Source organism: Marmota flaviventris, chromosome 14, assembly GCF_047511675.1.
Source record: "Marmota flaviventris isolate mMarFla1 chromosome 14, mMarFla1.hap1, whole genome shotgun sequence".
In the NCBI taxonomy this organism is placed as follows: Eukaryota; Metazoa; Chordata; class Mammalia; order Rodentia; family Sciuridae; genus Marmota; species Marmota flaviventris.
The window spans coordinates 94,726,427-94,745,982 of NC_092511.1; the positions used below are offsets into that span (position 1 = coordinate 94,726,427).

Consider the following 19,556-nt stretch of genomic DNA (forward strand, 5'->3'; position numbering starts at 1 on the left):
AGATACTTTCAGCTGATGTTTGCTTTTCCTCTTTACTATGTTCATGCCTTTACAAATCTGATTTAGAGAAAGTCCTGGACTTTGATTGAAATATATTTTTAGTTGATACCCCGAGCCTTTTAGTTAGTTAAGTAACATGTCATGGTTACAAACTAGATTCTTAGCTTTCTTGAGCAGTCTGATAAGTATGGGAACCTTTATTATAATGGGACACAACATGTGAATGGATATGGAAATGAATCATTGTAATTCATTACTGTATCAAGCACAGTTTGTTCTGATGGTTTGTGAATATTACCTTTGTGTATACGTTATACACATTGTTTTTTTTTTTTTTTTTTTCAGTAAGTTATGTGTTTAGGTTAGCATATAAACCCTTTATTAATTGGTAAAAATACAGTCCTCAAACTTGAGAGTTTTACAAGTGTCTTATCAAGGTAGCATAGATATGTTGTATTAAATATTTAAATAATTATATTTTCAGCTACTTACCAATAGTTGACTACATAAATGCTCAGTTTGAAGCCTATCTCCAAGAAGAACTGAAGATCAAGCGCTCTCTCTTCAACTACCATGATTCTCGCATCCATGTGTGCCTCTACTTCATCGCTCCAACAGGCCACTCTCTGAAGACACTTGACCTCTTAACCATGAAGAATCTGGACAGCAAGGTGGGTTAGGAAAGTAATCAATAAATTAGACATTAAATGTGTGTGGACTGCTTAAATATATTTATGGATAGATAGTGTATGTATTGTGACTTTTATCTGTGCATCTTTAAAACATCTATTACATTTCTGTCAGCTTATTTTCTGGAGGAATTCAGTTTGGAAGATGAGATGCAAATACAAAACATTAAAATAAAAGTTCAGTGTCATTATTTTTAATATAGAAATTATGTAACACTAGTTTTAGGTTACAACACTATTAAGCAAGAGGAAGAACTTCATTGACAAAGATTAAAGTACAATGTTTTATCACATATTTAGTGAAATATGTTTTAATTTGAGCCATACCAAGGTAAGTTGATATGAGCCAATATAAATTTAGGGAGCTTTAAAAAGACTGTAAATTGACTCAAGTTTAACTTTTATTTAAAGCTAAATATATTGCTTAAATATATTGCTTTATAAGTTAAAACTACTTACTGTCTTATACCAAAAGAAAATTCAATCCCAAGTAGTGAGAAAGGCAGCTTTCAGAATCCTGGATACTAATTTTATAAAGTATGGTTTAAAAATATAAGGGCATTCTGGTTGTTCTGCTTTCCTCTGTATAGTAATACAGTAATTGATGTGGAAAGCATGAAGACTACTAGTGAAACCTTTGTGCATAGGTTGATTTACTTTTGGCATAGTCCCTAGGCTTTAGCAAAAACTTGGTGAAGGTTAATAGACTTATCATGTGAAGAGATGTGATAGACTTAATCATTTAACCAGTTATCTTCATAGTGGAGCCTTATGTGGGAATTCATATTTGTGAAAGGAACATAAAACCAAGAGCATGGGAGTGAGGTTGTGGTTTAGCGGTAGAGCGCTCATCTAGCACATGTAAGGCCCTGGATTTGATCCTTAGCACCACATAAAAAATAAATAAATAAAACAAAAATAAAAGGTTAAAAAAACAAGAGCATGCAACATAAGCTGGAGAGAAGAAACGTGACAGTAGTATAAAGTGTGAATAAAGACTAGTGCAGTGGCACATGCCTGTAATTTTAGCAACTTGGGAGGCTGAGGCAGGAGATCACAAGTTCAAAGCCAACCTCAGTAGATTAGGGAGGCACTTTGCAACTCTGCGAAACCTTGTTTCTAAATAAAATACAAAAAAGGGCTGGGGGTGTAGCACAGTGGTTAAGCACCCCTGGGTTCAGTCTACACACCCCCGTCTTCCTGCCCAAAGACAGTAGTGTAATTTGGTGCCTATGGAGTCTGGTTTCAAATGTTGGATCTGTCGCCTATTACTTATTTGATCTTGGGCAAGTGCTTTTAGCCTTCTGAGTCTCAGTTTTCGTACTTATGTACAAACCAGCAAGAAGCCCTACCTTAAGGCCCAGGTGTGAAAATTAACTAAATTAATCCATGTAAATAGAGGGTTTAACAAATAGACAATCTTAGTAAGACAGCTATCATTACTTTGTGAGAATTAAATGAGATAATGTATTACAAAGTCCCTGTTATATTGTGCACATGAAATACAAAATGTATAGGCATGCAAATATGTTGGTTCACATTTCTCAGTGGTCAGAATATAGACTATATTTCATAAAGTTTTTTTAGTACAGTGTATAAATATATATTATATAATCTCCAGCTTTGATGATTTAAAGATGTTCTTTACTTTTTATGATAAACTATAAACTACCTTATAAAAAACAAGCACCTGCTTCTGTTATTTGTATAAGAATGCTGTTTCAGAGTTAGCTGAGGTCTACAGGCTTAATACACTAGTATAAAATAGATAGTAGGAGTCGGGTATGGTAGTGCGCACCTGTAGTCCCAACTGCTTCAGAAGCTTAGGCAGGACGATCCCGCCACACCAAGATTTTGAGGCTGACCTCCTCAGCAGAGTGAGACCCATCTCATAAAAAAGATAGGACTATAGCTTAGCATACAAGGCCCTTGGTTCAGTCCCTTGCAATACAAAACAAAACAAAATAAAACAAGAAGTTAAATATATATAAAATATAAAGTAATATAAAATAGGCCACTCACTGGTTCAACTTCAGTCCAACTACATACCAGCTATTGCCTTTTGGGGCAAACTAACTAGGCTTTAGCTTTTACATTTGTAAAATAGGAGTACATGCTCATGCTTGTTATAAAGATTACCTGATATCCTTCAGCAGATGAATGGATAAAGAAAATGTGGTATATATACACAATGGAATATTACTAAGCCATAAAGAAGGGTGAAATTGTGGCATTTATTGGTAAATGGATGGAACTGGAGAATATGCTAAGTGAAATAATCCAATCCCAAAAAACCAAAAGCTGAATATTTTTTTTAATGATATGCAGATGCTAACACACAATAAGGTGGGAGAGGAGGGAAGAATAGAATTTCACTAGATTAGACAAAGGGGAATGAAGAGGGAAGGAAGGGAGAATGGGAATAGGAAAGACAGTAGAATAAATTATAAATTTCCTGTGTTCATGTATGGATGTACGACCAGTATAACTCCATATCATATACAACCACAAGAATGGGAAGTTACACTCCATGTATGTATTATATGTCAAAATACATTCTACTGTTATGTATAACTAAAAAGAACAAATAAAAAATTCAAGAAAACAAAATAAAACAAAAACCCAAAAATAAATGTATCAAAAAATGGAAGATATTATTAATAGGAAAACTGTGTGAGGGAAGGAGGTATATGGGAATACTCTGTACTTTCTTTTTTTTTTTTAGAAAGAGAGAGAGATAGAGAGAAAGAGAGAATTTTAATATTTTATTTTTCTTAGTTTTCGGCAGACACAACACCTTTGTTTGTATGTGGTGCTGAGGATCGAACCCAGGCCGCACGCATGCCAGGCGAGCGCGCTACTGCTTGAGCCACATCCCCAGCCCACTCTGTACTTTCTGGTCAGTTGTTTTGTATACATGCTGCAAAGAACAGTCTTGAAATTAGAATGCAAACAAAAAAAATTACTCGAGATAACTTTAAACATTTATCACAGTGCCTGGCACATAGGAAACACCTATGTTGCTTATTATTCTGTTACTTGAAAATACTTTTAATTAGCAGGCACAAACTTGTTCAGAATATTCATATTTTGGTATTAGAGGTCCTTACTAACCTGATGTCCACCTTTAGCCTTCAAGTCTTAGAGAAGAGTTAGCAGGGAGTAATCTATATTAATATGATCCCTTAGTTGATTTTCAGGAATAAACAGGAAAGATAATGATCACTTACTTGTTCAGCAGTCCAGTCTGCAAACTCTTAGAAAACTAGCTCTAGATGCATATCATGTACTGCCAAAGACTTTGGAAAGCATCACAATCTTGTTTTGTTATTTGCAGTGCTAGGGATCGAACTCAGGGCCTCAAGCATTTTAGGCAAGCACTCTGCCGCTAAGCTACATCCTTGTCCGAGTGTTATCTTTTAAATAATACTGTATTTCATTCAAACAAAATGAAACATTTTATGGTATTATAAAAGAAAATCTGCATCATGCATTCATTGAAGATTGTCATTACCCTGTCGAAGATTGTTGCTGCTCTTTTCTGCTTTATTCAGTTGATGGGAGAAAAATGCTAAACTTGGGTCTTCTTTATCAAAATCCTGCCTTTAGTTTTCTATTGTATAAACCAGACAGGAATGTTATAACTAAATTTTTGTACATGTTTAAAGAGAAAACTTGAGGCATGCTTCAATTATGTCATTTGGTACTTAACATATATGGATGTGCAATATTTTTATAGTAGCAACTATTACCCACAAGACACCTGGCAGGCCTAGAGCCTAATTTACACAAGAGTACTAGATAAAAATGAGCAATGATCTTAGTTCCTCAGACCTCCAGCCTTTCTTTTTTTTTTCTTTTTTTTTAAAGAGAGAGTGAGAGAGAGAATTTTTTAATATTTATTTTTTAGTTTTCGGCAGACACAACATCTTTGTTTGTATGTGGTGCTGAGGATCGAACCTGGGCCGCACGCATGTCAGGCGAGCGCGCTACCACTTGAGCCACATCCCCAGCCCCCTCCAGCCATTCTTAACATAATTTTCTATTATTCCTATAAGCCAAACACTTGACTACTTTTTAAGAAAGTTACTTTTACCTTTTGTAGAGGATGAAAAGTGTCCATCTTTGGCAGTATGTATTTTTTTCTCTCCCTTTGATAGGCATGTAAATGTTAATGTTTAGCATTCAGTTCACTTCTGCCTTTTATTGTGGAAGTAATCAGAAGTTATTGACCTGGCATAATTTATTGAATATGTAAGTATAGAATACTGAAACCAAGAACTTGTTATCCAATCCCCCCCACCCCGCCCCTTGGTGCTGGGGATGGAACCCAGAGATGCTTTTCTACTGATCCACATTCTCAGCTTTTTTTAGTTTGATTCAGGGTCTTATTAAATTACTTAGGTCTTTACTGAGGCTGACCTGGAACCTGCTCAGACCTTCCTCAGACCTCCTAAAAAGTTGCTGGGATTACAGGTGTGTGCCATGGTGCCCAGCAGTATTCAATTTTTTAGGTAGTTTAACATGAAACCTGTTTACTAACAATTGTAAAGTTTTCTACCATTGATGGGAATTTAGCTGGAAGAACATCTGTCTCCTTGGATCATATAGAAGACTGAAATATCCAAGTATATATACTGAATCATTGTGAAATTGGAGAAGATAAAAGTTTAAGAATGTGGGCTGGGGCTGTAGCTCAGTGATTTTATTTTTACTTTTATTATTTTGAAATTAACATTGCCATCTCACTCTCAAAGGACTGGATTTATTTATGTGTTAATTGATCTTCAGGATCCCACATCTCTTTCTCCCTGGCAGTGATAGAACTTTGAATAATGCTAATGAAGTTATTTCTTTGTGTCATGAAGACTTGTAGCTGGTATTGGTGCAGTTTCCTTTCTGTGCCATATAGGTAGAAGTCTTTGATGACTGGGACACTGATAGGGAAAAAATCAGGGCTAAAATGGGAGGCAGAAAGAGAAATGTCACTTGTTTTTTCATTTTGCTGAGGGACCAGTCACTAATTACTTAATGCTTAGATTATTAAGAAATAAAAGTTGTTAGTGAATTAAGCAGGCATTTTCAGTTTACTCTTTATTATATTTTACATATTTTCTGTGTGATGGAATTGTAAGACACTTCAAGGGAGAGAGAATTAAATGAGATTTCTAAACCGGGATTGAACTCAGGGACACTGAACCACTCGAGCCACATCTCTAGCCCTATTTTGTATTTTCTGTAGAGACAGGATCTCACTGAGTTGCTTAGCGCCTCATGATTTCTGAGGCTGGCTTTGAACTCTTGTTCCTCTTGTCTCAGCCTCCCGAGCTGCTATAATTACACACATGTGCCACAATGCCTGGCCTGAAAGGTTAATCTCAACAAGAGCTCTGCTTTCTTTGTATTATTATTATTGTTATTGTTGTTAGTGTGTGTTTATGGTGTTGGGGCCTTGCATATACTACACATACTAGGTAAGTGCTTTACCACTGAGCTATACCCCCAACTCATTGGGTCTACGTTTTAAAAGCAGTTACTATGAGGCCAGTATCTATAGGGATGACTATGTAAGGGATATGTGTGTTTTTGAGAGAGAGAGAAAATGTGTGTGTGTATGTGTCAAGTGAAAGCCAATGATTATCTGAGTCAGAGGTCTACTTATTTTTTCTGTAGAGGGCCAGAAAATAAATTAGGCTTCCAGGCCACATGGTTTCTGTGGCATCTACTAGTCTCAGCTGTTGTAATAAGAAAGTAGCCCATGAATGAGCATGGTGATGTTCCAATAAGTCTATTTATATAAGCTGGAACATAGTTTATCAATCTGGTCTGGGGTAAGGAATTTTATTTACAGAGACTGAATGGTTTTGTGTGAACAAATAATTACAAGATTAAAAATGAATCCTCAATTATATGATTTTGTATTTCTTTCTACCTAATAGGTGAACATTATTCCAGTGATTGCCAAAGCAGATACAATTTCTAAATCTGAATTACAGAAATTTAAGATCAAGCTCATGAGTGAATTGGTCTGCAATGGTGTCCAGATATACCAGTTCCCAACAGATGATGATACTATTGCAAAAATCAATGCTGCAATGAATGTAAGCTCCTAAAGGAATGTCAAGGCTGTTTTACATGTGAAAATAACTTGTGATTCATGTCACTGCTACAGTAGTCTCCCTTATCTGAAGTTTTGCTTTTTGAAGTTTTAGTCACCCATGGTCAATATTAACTAAAATATTGAAAATATTAACTAGCAAATTCTAGAAATAAATAATTTCTAAGTTCTAATTCATTGTGTACCATTCTGATTGATGAAATCTCATCACAGGCATTGTGTCAACTTACATTATAAAAGGAAGGATGGGCATAGCATCATGTATTTTAAGAGAGAGTGTCCTCATTCATGTAATTTTTATTAGCAATATATTGTTAAAGTTTTCTTATCTTATTATTAGTTATTGTTAATTTCTCTTTGTGCCTAATTTATAAGTAAATCTATCATATATATTTTATGTGTGGGAAAAAATAGTAAATATAGGGTTTGGTACTATCTGCAGTTTCAGTTATCCAGTGGGGATCTTGAAATGTATTCTGTCTGGATAAGTGGGGATCATTGTGGTGTATTTTCCCTTGTGTTTTCCAAAAATACTTCAAACAAAGTGAAATTTTTAAAAAGCACAAGAAGAAATAAGCATTTTTAAAACTATTAAAAGATAATGAAAATATATTTCTAAGCATTTTTTCCTTCCTCCCTGCTTTCATCTGAATAAAGCTATGCAGTTGTGAGCTCTGTTTAATTTGTGGAGCTCTATTTAATTTGTCTAAGAAAGATTGCCTTTCTGTCCTGTTTTAAACGAATGTGAGCATACTCTACAACCTCCCTTGGAATGTTTTAGAGTCTAAGTCTTCAGGGAGATCTCTTCAAGCTGGTATTCATGTACACCCTCCTTTATAGTACCCATACATACATCCGAAACATTGACTAATCAAGGATGACTAAATTCTTTTTACTTTCTTTAAACTATCACGTTTCTTAAATATCTGGTGTTATTTTGAAGGATTGTGGGATTGGGACTAAGACAGATTTAATCATATGCTGTATAAGAGTTATGGACCTCCCCAAGACTGTTAACTAATCTATAAAATTAGGTTAATAGTACCTATTTTAAGAGTTGTCACAAGGATTAAGTGATACACTCCTAGTTAAGTACCTAACAGTGATAATCTTTAACTGGTTTTTTGTTTTGTTTTATTTTTTTAGAAAATGAAAGTAAAAATTTATTATACAAAGTAAAAATAATAGTTTGCTTTAGAGTAGGAGTCACTTATCACACAAAAACACATGGGATTCTTGAGACATCCAACTCCATTCTGGCCTTTAGGGGTCATTCACATATTGTTTGTGTTTCATTAGTTCATTAAAACAACAAATGTTTCTTGTTCCAGGTACTTCTTTTTTAAATTTGTTTAAATTAGTTACACATGACAGTACAATGATCTCAACATATCATACATTTGAATCAGATGGGGTCTAATTTCTCATTTTTCTGAGTATACAGGTTGCAGAATCACATTGGTCATGCAGTCACATATATACCCACAGCAATAATAATGTCTATTTTATTCTGCTGTACTTCCTTTCCCCCCTTGCCCTCCCCTCCCCTCCCATCACTTCTCTCTACACAATCTAATGTGACACCCTTCTTTTTTTTTTCCCCTCACATCGTCATACATGTATTCTGTATAACGATGAGGGTCTCCTTCCATCTTCCATGCAATTCCCCTTCTCCTCCCTTTCCCTCCCACTTCTCTTCCCTATTTAGTGGTAATCTTCTTCTCATGCTCTTCCTCCCTACCCCATTTTGAGTCACCCCCCTTATATCAGAGAAGACATTCGGCCTTTGTTTTTTAGGGATTGGCTAACTTCACTTAGCATAATCTGCTCTAATACCATCCATTTCCCTGCAAATGCCATGATCTTGTTATTTTTTTAGTGCTGAGTAATAGTCCATTGTGTTTATATGCCACATTTTTTTTATCCATTCATCCATTGAAGGGCATCTAGGTTGGTTCCACAGTCTAGCTATTGTGAATTGTGCTGCTATAAACAGTGATGTGGCTGTGTCTCTATAGTATGCTGTTTTTAGGTCTTTTGGATATAGTCCAAGAAGGGGAATAGCTGGGTCAAATGGTGGTTCCATTCCCAGCTTTCCAAGGCATTTCCATACTGCTTTCCAAATTGGCTGCACCAATTTGCAGCAATGTATGAGTGTACTCCCCCCCCCCCCCCCCCCGCCCCCCACCCATCCTGTCAGCATTTGTTGTTGTTTGACTTCATGATGGCTGCCATTGTTACTGGAGTGAGATGGTATCTTAGAGTAGTTTTGATTTGCATTTCTCTGATTTCTAGAGATGGTGAGCATTTTTTCGAGCATTTGTTGATTGATTGTATATCCTCTTCTGAGAAGAATCTGTTCAGGTCCTTGGCCCATTTGTTGATTGGGTTATTTGTTTTTTTATTGTTTAACTTTTTGAGTTCTTTGTATACTCTAGAGATTAGAGCTCTAGCTGATGTGTGAGGGGTAAAAATTTGTTCCCAGGATATAGGCTCCCTATTTACCTCATATTATTTCTCTTGCTGAGAAAAAAACTTTTTAGTTTGAATTCATCCCATTTGTTGATTGTTGGTTTTAACTCTTGTGCTATAGGTGTCTTATTAAGGAATTTGGGGCCTGACCCCATGTGATGGAGATTAGGGTCAACTTTTTCTTCTATTAGACGCAGAATCTCTGGTTTGATTCCTAGATCCTTGATCCATTTTGAGTTAACTTTTGTGCATGATGAGAGACAGGGATTCAATTTCATTTTGTTGCATATGGATTTCCAGTTCTCCCAGCACCATTTGTTGAAAATGCTATCCTTTCTCTATTGCATGCTTTTAGCATCTTTGTCTAATATAAGGTAGTTGTAATTTTGTGGGTTGGAACTTACCTCAACATTGTAAAAGTAATTTCTCTGTTTTGGTGCCAGTACCATGCTGTTTTTGTTACTGTTGCTCTGTAGTATAGTTTAAGATCTGGTATAGTGAGTGATCACCCGTTTCACTCTTCCTGCTTAGGATTGCTTTAGCTATTCTGGGTCTCTTATTTTTCCAGATGAATTTCATGATTGCTTTTTCTATTTCTGTGAGGAATGCCATTGGGATTTTGATCGGAATCGCATTGAATCTGTAAAGTGCTTTTGGTAATACGGGCATTTTAATAATATTAATTCTGCCTATCCATGAGCAAGGTATATCTTTCCATCTTCTAAGGTCTTCTTCTATTTCTCTCTTTAGGGTTCTGTAGTTTTCATTGTATAGATCTTTCACCTCTTTTGTTAAGTTGATTCCCAAGTTTTTTTTTTTTTTTTGAGGATATTGTGAATGAGGTAGTTTTCCTCATTTCCGTTTCCGAGGATTTGTCACTGATATACAGGAATGCCTTTGATTTATGGGTGTTGATTTTATATCCTGCCACTTTGCTGAATTCATTTACTAGTTCTAGAAGTTTCTTGGTAGAACCTTTTAGGTCTGCAAGTATAGGATCATGTCATCAGCAAATAGTGCTAGTTTAAGTTCTTCTTTTCCTAAAATTATACCTTTAATTTCTTTCTTCTAATTGCTCTGGCTAGTGCTTCTGGAACTATGTTGAATAGAAGTGGTAAGAGAGGGCATCCCTGTCTTGTTACAGGTTTTAGAGGGAATGCCTTCAATTTTTTTCCATTTAGAATGATGCTGGCCTGAGACTTAGCGTAGATAGCTTTTACAATGTTGAGGTAAGTTCCTGTTATCCCTAGTTTTTCTAGTGTTTTGAACATAAAGCGATGCTGTATTTTGTCGAATGCTTTTTCTGTGTCTATTGAGATGATCATATGGTTCTTATCTTTAAGTCTATTGATGTGGTGAATTACATTTATTGATTTCCGTATATTGAACCAGCCTTGCATCCCAGGGATGAATCCCACTTGATCATGGTGCATGATCTTTTTGATATGTTTTTGTATCTTATTTGCCAGAATTTTATTGAGGATTTTTGCATCTATATTCATTAGAGATATTGGTCTGAAATTTTCTTTCTTTGAAGTGTCTTTGTCTGATTTTGGAATTGGGGTGATGTTGGCCTCGTAGAATGAATTTAGAAGTACTTCCTCTTTTTCTATTTCCTGAAATAGATTGAAGAATATTGGTATTAGTTCTTCTTTAAAGGTTTTATAAAACTCTGCTGTATATCCGTCCAGTCCTGGGCTTTTGATAATCTTTAACTGTTGATTCTCTTTCTTACCTTTTATTTTCTGATTTGTTTATTTATTTATTTATTTATTTGGTGGTGCTGGGGATTGAACTAGGGACTTGGGCATACAAGGCAAGCACTCTTAACAACTGAGCTATGTCCCCAGCCCTCAGACTTTTTTATATACCATTTTTATTAAGAAATCTAAATTAATTCTATAAAAATCTAATATAAATGATCTTCATTTATCAGAAAAATATATATTTACAACTTCTATTTATAATTTATATATTAAATATAGATTATATTTAATTTTACTTCTTGTGCTAGTCTAGAATAATTTTTCAGAAAGGAACAATTAAGAAACTAAATAATGTCAGTTCCTTAATATTAAACTAAATAGTACTCAATACTTCTTGCATTAGAGTTTCCTCTATATTAATCCTCAACTTCAGATAAACTTGTTTACTTTCAGCCCCTGAATCAAGTTTTTTGTTCACAATCTCTTTTCTTCTGCTAGTTGTTGCCACTCTGCTTGATCTGTCTAAATCCCATCCTTCCAAATATAGCTTGGTTTATATCTTCCTGCTCCCAGTAATCTCTGGCTTCTCTCAATTTCTGTAGCATTTACTATACTAGCATAATTTGGAACTTTATATCTTAATTTGTATTAGTGCCGTATATTCTGAATCTACCCTAAATACAGATACATAATTTTATTATCTACATAGTGATATATGTATAATTTCTTCAACACTGTATTTTAGGACTCTCTTAGGGCTAAGGTAATACTGATCAAAAAAAAAAAAAAGCACACTAAAAATTATTTCTTTTTTTTTTTTTCTTTTCTTCCTGTATTCCCAACAGCATAATGCCTTGCATTGGGAGATGCTCAGGAAAGAATTTTCTTCTTAGGGCCCCGAATTGTTTTATATAGTATAGTCAGTACATATTCAAAGCCAAGTTTTAAATCTGAGGCATAGCTGGTCATTAGATTTTTATAGATTTGTTGCTTAATAAGTTATTCTCTATTATTTTCATAATTTTTATAGCTTATCAGTTGTCATGTTGGTATGAGAAAAAGAGATTGATGTTATGGTTCTTTTACAGGAGCATTTACCATTTGCTGTTGTAGGAAGTATGGATGAGGTAAAAGTTGGAAATAAGATGGTCAAAGCTCGTCAGTACCCTTGGGGTATTGTACAAGGTAAATGAGATAAACAATGACTTTAAAAATATATATATATATATATAGTACGAATTATGGTGGCACATAACTGTAATCCTGGCAAGTCAGGAGACTGAGGCAAGAGGATTTCAAGTTTGAAATGAGATTGGCAACTTAGGGGGAGACTCTATCTCAAAATAAATAATAGAAAGGGCTGGAGATGTAGCTCAGTGGTAAAGTGCCCCTGGGTTCAATCCCCAGTACCACAAAAATAAAACAACAAAAAATAAAAGAAAAAGAAAATAAATTATCTGTGTTGCCTCATAATCTGATGTATTTAATATATTCTTTTGAGGTAATGCTTATTTTGAATTATGATTGGTTGTTAAAGGACTTAACTATATAATTTTTTGGCCAGTCTGTAGTGGTAAGGCAGAGTAACCTCATTCTCACTGTAGCACTCCCATTTTATCTCCCCTGAAGGCATGCAGAAGGTGAGAAGCACTGGTTGGGTATTTTGATCAAAATTTGGATTTTTTTTTTTTTTTTTATGGGTGCTTGGGATTGAACCCAGAGCCTCACTGAGCTACATACACCAGCTCTTGATCAAAATTTAAATGTGTAAAGTGGTATTTAAACATGATATATAAACTAATTACCACTTAACAGTAGGGAACAATAAATTATGTTCTTGTAAATTTATATTTTTTTTTCTGATCAAAATAGGGAATAATAAATTATGATCTTGTAAATTTATATCTTTTTTTTCTGATCAAACAAATAAATCATTGAACCAAGCTGAAAAAATTAAATCCACTTGACATTTAGGTTATCTGGCATTTAGTATTTAGTACTATCTGGTTCATTTATTTGTGATATTAATGGGGAATAGAATACCCCTATCCATTTACTGGCCTTCCAAATACTGCTTTTTAAAAATTGACAACTTTTTAAATTTTTATTTTTAATACTTTTAATTTACTAAAAATATAGAAGGACCAGGCATGGCGGTAAATGCTTCTAATGCCAGCTACAGGAGGCTAAAGCAGGAGAATTATGAGTTTATGGCCAGCCTGAACAACAAAGTGAGATTCTGTTTCAAAAATAAATAAATACATGTAATATAAGATTGTTAGTCACAGTAGCATGTTTATTTATAGTCATTGGTCGCCATAAAGTTACATAAAGGCCATATTAGTATATTCACTAATTTTGATTTCATAAATGTATTATAGAAAACGAATTTGATAATTATGTATAAATGATATTCTTAAGTTTGAACAGTTTTCTACTTTGAGGTGAAATAATATTACATACTCTTAAGAGTACTATGTGAAATGTTATATTATTTGTAAATATTAAAAACATTCGTGAAATATCTTGAGCATGTGATAATATATTTCTTTACCATTTTCTGTTGGCTATTAAATTTAAAGTCAGTCTCCCAATCTGTTAATTAACATTGCCTATAATACAGTGTGTATAAGGTAAGACTTTGGTTACTTGTATAAAATAATTGTAGCTATTAACCATATCAATCATTTTGATGTTTTTCACATGTGTTATTTATTCATTCAACAAACACCAATGTGTATGCCAGGAATTAAAAGCTAATGTTGCTTTTTCTTTTTTTATGATTAGTGGAAAATGAAAACCACTGTGACTTTGTAAAGTTGCGAGAAATGCTCATTTGTACAAACATGGAGGACCTACAGGAGCAGACTCATACTAGGCACTATGAGCTCTATAGGCGTTGCAAACTGGAGGAAATGGGCTTTACAGATGTGGGCCCAGAGAACAAGCCAGTCAGGTAAGGAGTCTTTCTTGAGAAGCCAGTCAAAAGAGGAAGTTAGAAAGGATTATACCTTTTTATGTATATATTTATATACCAGTATAATGGGAATATGTTTTTTAAAAATTTCCAAACCCAGGAAATTGAATCATTTAACAATGAACATTTACTGTGCTTTTTGAATCACTTGAATCCTTCTTGCTTCTGATGGGTCTTTAACTCCTTGTCTGAATCAAAGCCCATGATTTCAGAATACACTGGAATGAATAAGTGAAGGAAAAACACTCATTATTTGGTTTTATTTCTGTATTTATCTGAAACAGATGAAAGTATATTGAATAATTATCATGCAAAAAGTTGGGCTACAAATCATATTAAGTAACCTAAAACTTGATCATTTGGTTTTTATCCTGAAGAATGTTTTATGATGACTGAAACTTAGCAAAGCATTTTGTAAGGAAAGAATGCAACTACTTCTAGGGAGTTCGAGATTAGGTTGTTTCTTACATTATTACAACATAGTTATAAGAATTTTTTAGAACCTGAAGACCTTCTTGCTTCAATGATTAAAGCATAGAGAATTCAATGTTTCTATAAATGTCTTTGGAAATTTTATATGGTACTATAGCCTTGCCCTTTTTTTCTTTTTTGGTTGAGACATGTACACTAGAAATCTTAATCCTTTATATCAAATCTGATTATAGCATTTTTTGTTCAGTTTTGCTTGGAATAAAGCATGAGATCCTTTGGGCAAACACTATTTTAAACTTTGTTTTGAGACTGAAGATTCCTTTTTCATTCTACTATTTATATTCCATTTTCCTGCCTGTTAGCATGTGCCCCAGAGTAAACACAACAGTCAAGAACAGGAAAGTCCAATCAGTGTTGTAATTGCCCTTGATCTTCTGGAAGATTAAATCTTAGATGAAGTTAAATTTTATTAGTATATAATATTGTAGCATGATAAATTAAGAATTATATGTACTTGATCTTTCCTCACCAAATTTGGGTATGCTGTATTCTGGTCATGGACCAATGATTGTGATAAACTAATGATTTTCTTATTTTATTGTATTATATCTTTACTAAAGATTAATCATCTCAAGTTGGCTTCCGTAGTGTTTCCCAAAGGAGGCTTCGCTTCTCGTTTCTTCCAAGCCTCAGGGTCAGTGCAAAGGTCTCTGTGTGCACTAAGGAGGCAGATACCCTGAGAGAGCAAGCGGGACAGCTTTGGAGTAGTACTCTCTAAGAAGAGGGATCCAGGTTGCCTGGTGGACTCATCATAGTCACCTGTAGATGATTAAGAAATACAGGGTCAGAATTTCCAGGGATGGAGTCTAGAAATCTACATTTTAAAATGCTCATTCAGTCTTGCAGCCAATAATTACTATTTGTCTACCGTCTGCTCAGCATGCTAGACTTTGGGTACGTATGCACAGTGGGTCAGATGGACCTTCTGGGGTGGGTGTGGAAGGAGGACACTCTGCCCTGTGTGAGCAAGAGAGGATGGGTGGTAGTCAGTAGTGGAATTGGGAGACCAAGTTTGGAGACCAGGTACAAGTTCGTAGAGACTTAAAAAAGGTTGATAGTGATAGAGGAATGAGAAGCATTTTTAGGATATATAATTTTAAGAATCCAGTGGTGGATTGCTTTGATGTGGGATGCAAAGGAAAGAGAATCAAGGATTACTTCAGTAACTCGTTTTATTTATTTGAACCACTTGGTATCAATCCCAAGGCCTCATGAATGCTAGGCAAGTGCTCTACTACTGAGCTACATCCTGAGCCCTCATCACCATTTTTATCTTGGAAACAGGGTGAATAGATGTCGTGTTTATTCCTACATGAACAAGGTGGGACAGGGAGAATTTAGCATTGGCGTTGTTAATTGAGAGGTTTTTAAAATATTAAATTTAAGATGCTTATTAAATATTCATAGCTGGCTGTGGTGGCATATGCCTGTAATCCCAGCAACTCAGGACAGGCAAGAGGATCTTAAGTCCAAGGCCAGCCTCTGCAACTTAGCTAGGCCCTAAGCAACTTAGCAAGCTCAGTGGTAAAGCACTCCTGTATTCAATCCCTGTACCAAAATAATAACAATAAAAATAATGATAATTATAATTTTAAAATTCAGTTAATGTGTTTGAGTAGGTTATTACATAAATTAAAAAAATTGAAAATTTGGAATTTGAGAAAATAGGGATGAGATAGTAATTTGGGAGTCACTAGTGAAAAATACTAGATACTGGATAAAATCATGAGTGGTTTTGAAGTGTCTGCTTTTTTGTTGTTGTTGTTGAGTTGCTGGGCATGCATGCTATGTACTCAGCTCTACCACTCCCCACCTCCAATGTGTCCAAATAGGGTGGGAGCAGTACGGAGGGGAACTGGATCCCAGTGTGAGAATAGCTTCTACTTGTTTCCCTTAACAGGGGAAATTTCTTTGGTTTAAGCTGAGGCAGAGTATTTCTACCAGTGCTTTCTTATTTGTTACTAAATGATGTGATGAGGCTTCTGTAGCCTGATATATCGGAAACTTTCATTTTTTAGAGTTTTCAAGAATTTACATTTTATTTTCAGGTGAATCTTTCATATTTAATTTGGTAGTCTCTATAATTTGGTTGTCATGTAAAATGTATATTAATCTAGCAATTTTTAAAAGAACTTAGATGCACTTGTTAGGATGACCTTTATTTCTCTTTGTCTTCATCAGCCCTCTTCATTGGTTTTCCATTTCTACTTATGCTGAGTCATAGTTGGTATCCTAAGCTGCCCACAGTGATCATGTATATCCAGATACATGGCATTATACTCTTACTGGTTTTAAAAACTTGATTTTAATGTTTTATATTGGTTATTTAAACTATATGAAACATGCTTTTATAAAATTTTGAATCCCCAAGTTTAAGAATTTCAGATTAGCGTACTAGTCTTTTCACAGTTAATTACCTTTAATATTTCAGTACAAAATCACTATCATTTAAGGGTTGTAGGACCTATAGTTTTGAAAGGAAGATTTATGTAATATTTTAGAGTTGCTTATTATATTAACATTTTTTGTCTTTGGAGCCCTCAAGAGATAAATAACTCACTTTCTGTGTTTAGTCAAGAGTAGACTTAGAAAAAAGTTCATCAATCATATTCAAACTATACATGAAACACCCAAACAGGTCACCTAGAGAAGGGCGTGGGGACTTTCCTTGATGGCATGAGCATCTGAGAATGTTTTTTTCTTCTTTGGTTTTCAACTTTGTCAGTGAGATCTGCAGCTATAACATGTGGTCATTAAATGTTCATAACAAAGCTACTTTTATACTTAGGAAAGAAATAGTATAGCAAGAAAGCTTTTTCATTTAATAAGTCTATGATATAGTAAATAGTGGTTGCAGTCATTTCACAAAACTAACCCTACAAACTAGTCATTTCAGATCCCCTAAGAGTTTCTTTACCACCTTTTGAATGATAGTGCAGTTTTCTTTAATTAAAATTGCCCTCATAAGTGTGTGTTGTGCAAAGTTGAAAAGTGGTATGATATGATGGAAAATATTCAGAAGCAAGCACTTTACTCTCCCTTCAGAGAATGCCTTGCTTGAAGCAGTCTGATTTATGATGTTTGGGAATAGGGGCTTTAGAAGAAGTATGATCTGGTTCACATCCCAGCTTATTACTTTAAAGCTATGTTATTTAGAACAAATTATTTTACCTCTCTGAACTTTCATTTTCTTACCCATAATATAAAACCAATGCTTGTTCTTGAATGTATGTTACTGTGGAAATTAAATATTGAACATGAGTTCAAAAGTGTTCATTGCTTGTGGCAGATATTCAACAAATGTTAGGTCTCTTTTCTTTATCCTGTAGATTTATTTTCTTCCTAAGCAACTCCAGTACTTGTACAAAGTCGTGAGGCATTTTTTAAAGTTACATTTTATGTGACTTCAAGATATTATGTCAATTGAATTTGTTCTTAAAGGGTGTCAGTCCAGTGTGATACCAATAACACGTGGTGAGGTTTATAAAATTTGTGAAGGGAGCTGATAAATGTAGGGGCTTTTAAAAAATGAGACTCAAACAGGAAACAAAAAAAAATAGTACAAAGTAAAACGCCTCTTTGGGATCTGAGGCAGTTTATGTGGTACCTAAGACATTTTATACATTTATAAGCTTTGCTCATGCATGGTAGGAAAACCCTACGACTAAACTACATATCCAGAGTAAGCTTTGTTGTTGTTTGTAGTTGTAGATTGACAGAATGCCTTTATTTTATTCATCTATTTTTATGTGGTGCTAAGGATCGAATGTGGTGCCTCACAATGCTAGGCAAGCTCTCTGCACTGAGCTACAGCCCCAGCCCCTTAAGCTTTGTTCCTTATGAGGATGTTCTTACAGATGTTTAGCTTCAGTTCCTGGTATTATCTACTACACATATCATAAATTTAACTATCAGCCACAATAGCTATTGTGCAACATTTTTTACTGTTTTTCCTTGAACTTTGTCTAGTTACAATGTTTAAGATTAGTCAAATTCCTTAATTTCATCACATTTTGAAATTTGTTTTTATGTATTTTCATAAGTAGTAGAAATTTCTAACTGACACAGAAGGAAAGTGAATTTATATTACCTGTCAGATCTTCAGGGTATTCTCTCAGAGATCTAAAATGGAAGAGATCAGCATTTCTGACATATAAGTAGGTTAATTATGCCTCTGGAATATCACTAGTAAGAAAGGGTAGTTGTCCATAGAATTCCAGGACAATCTTTGCTCTGCTTGATTTTATCTGCCTCTACTAACCAGAAGTTTCTGTTACTGAACAAACATTTATGAAGAGCTTTGCTAGATAGCCAAGTGAAGATGACAAATGGAGATCCCATTCCTGTTCTCAGGATTTGTGATCTGTTAGGAGAGAGAGTCAGCCAAGATATAAATGACAAGAAGTGGCTTGGAAGGAACAATTGATTCTAACTAAGAAAGTGGAGAAGCCTTCTAGAGAAAGTTGCATCTGCATTTGGCCTTGAGGGATAGAAGAATATGAGGGCAGAAGGAGGGTGGGGAGTAGGCAGCATCAGAAACAAAGAAGGTACAATACAGCTTGAAATGTGAGGTATGTTTTAAGAACAGTAAATAGATTTGTGTGGCTGGAACATTAAGGGAATTGGATTTGTTTGTTGGGAATGAATCTGGAAGAGTAGAGTTGAAGGAGGTGGGACCTTATTCTATAGAGAGCATAACTAATTGGGAGAAAAATTAAGGAGGTCTATGGTTTTGGTGGAAAATCTAAGGAGTGGCAGGAACAAAGTGAAAAAAAGAGGACCTAGAAGTCTAGAGATGATTTAGGAGATTATTTCAACAGTAAAGGCAGAAAATGCAAAGATCAAGTTGGGCTGTAATAGGATATCTGTAGAAATGGAAGGAATATAGACTTTAATGATATCAGATAGAGAAAAGTATAAGAGATATATCCCAGGTGACTTTATTTCTTCAATGTTTCTGGAGTTATGCCAGTTAACAGAGACTGAAAAAGGAAAATGTTTGGGAGGGTACTTTTGTGAAGGACTTTTTTTTTTTTTTTAATTAATTCTAGTAGCTACATTAGCTGTAGCACTGGAGGCCTTTTATCAAATGCTATAGGACA

At 34.7% G+C, this 19,556-nt stretch overlaps 1 protein-coding gene across 1 annotated transcript in view; it reads left to right on the top strand.

The window, feature by feature from the left end:
- Positions 1 to 19,556, top strand: part of Septin10 (septin 10) — a 65,868-nt gene that overhangs the window by 33,106 nt on the left and 13,206 nt on the right. Inside the window, exons 5-8 of the mRNA XM_027948941.3 lie at positions 485 to 671; positions 6,629 to 6,790; positions 12,074 to 12,170; positions 13,773 to 13,941. Of these exons, the coding sequence (XP_027804742.2) occupies positions 485 to 671; positions 6,629 to 6,790; positions 12,074 to 12,170; positions 13,773 to 13,941 (615 nt within the window). The remainder of the gene's footprint in view (positions 1 to 484; positions 672 to 6,628; positions 6,791 to 12,073; positions 12,171 to 13,772; positions 13,942 to 19,556) is intronic.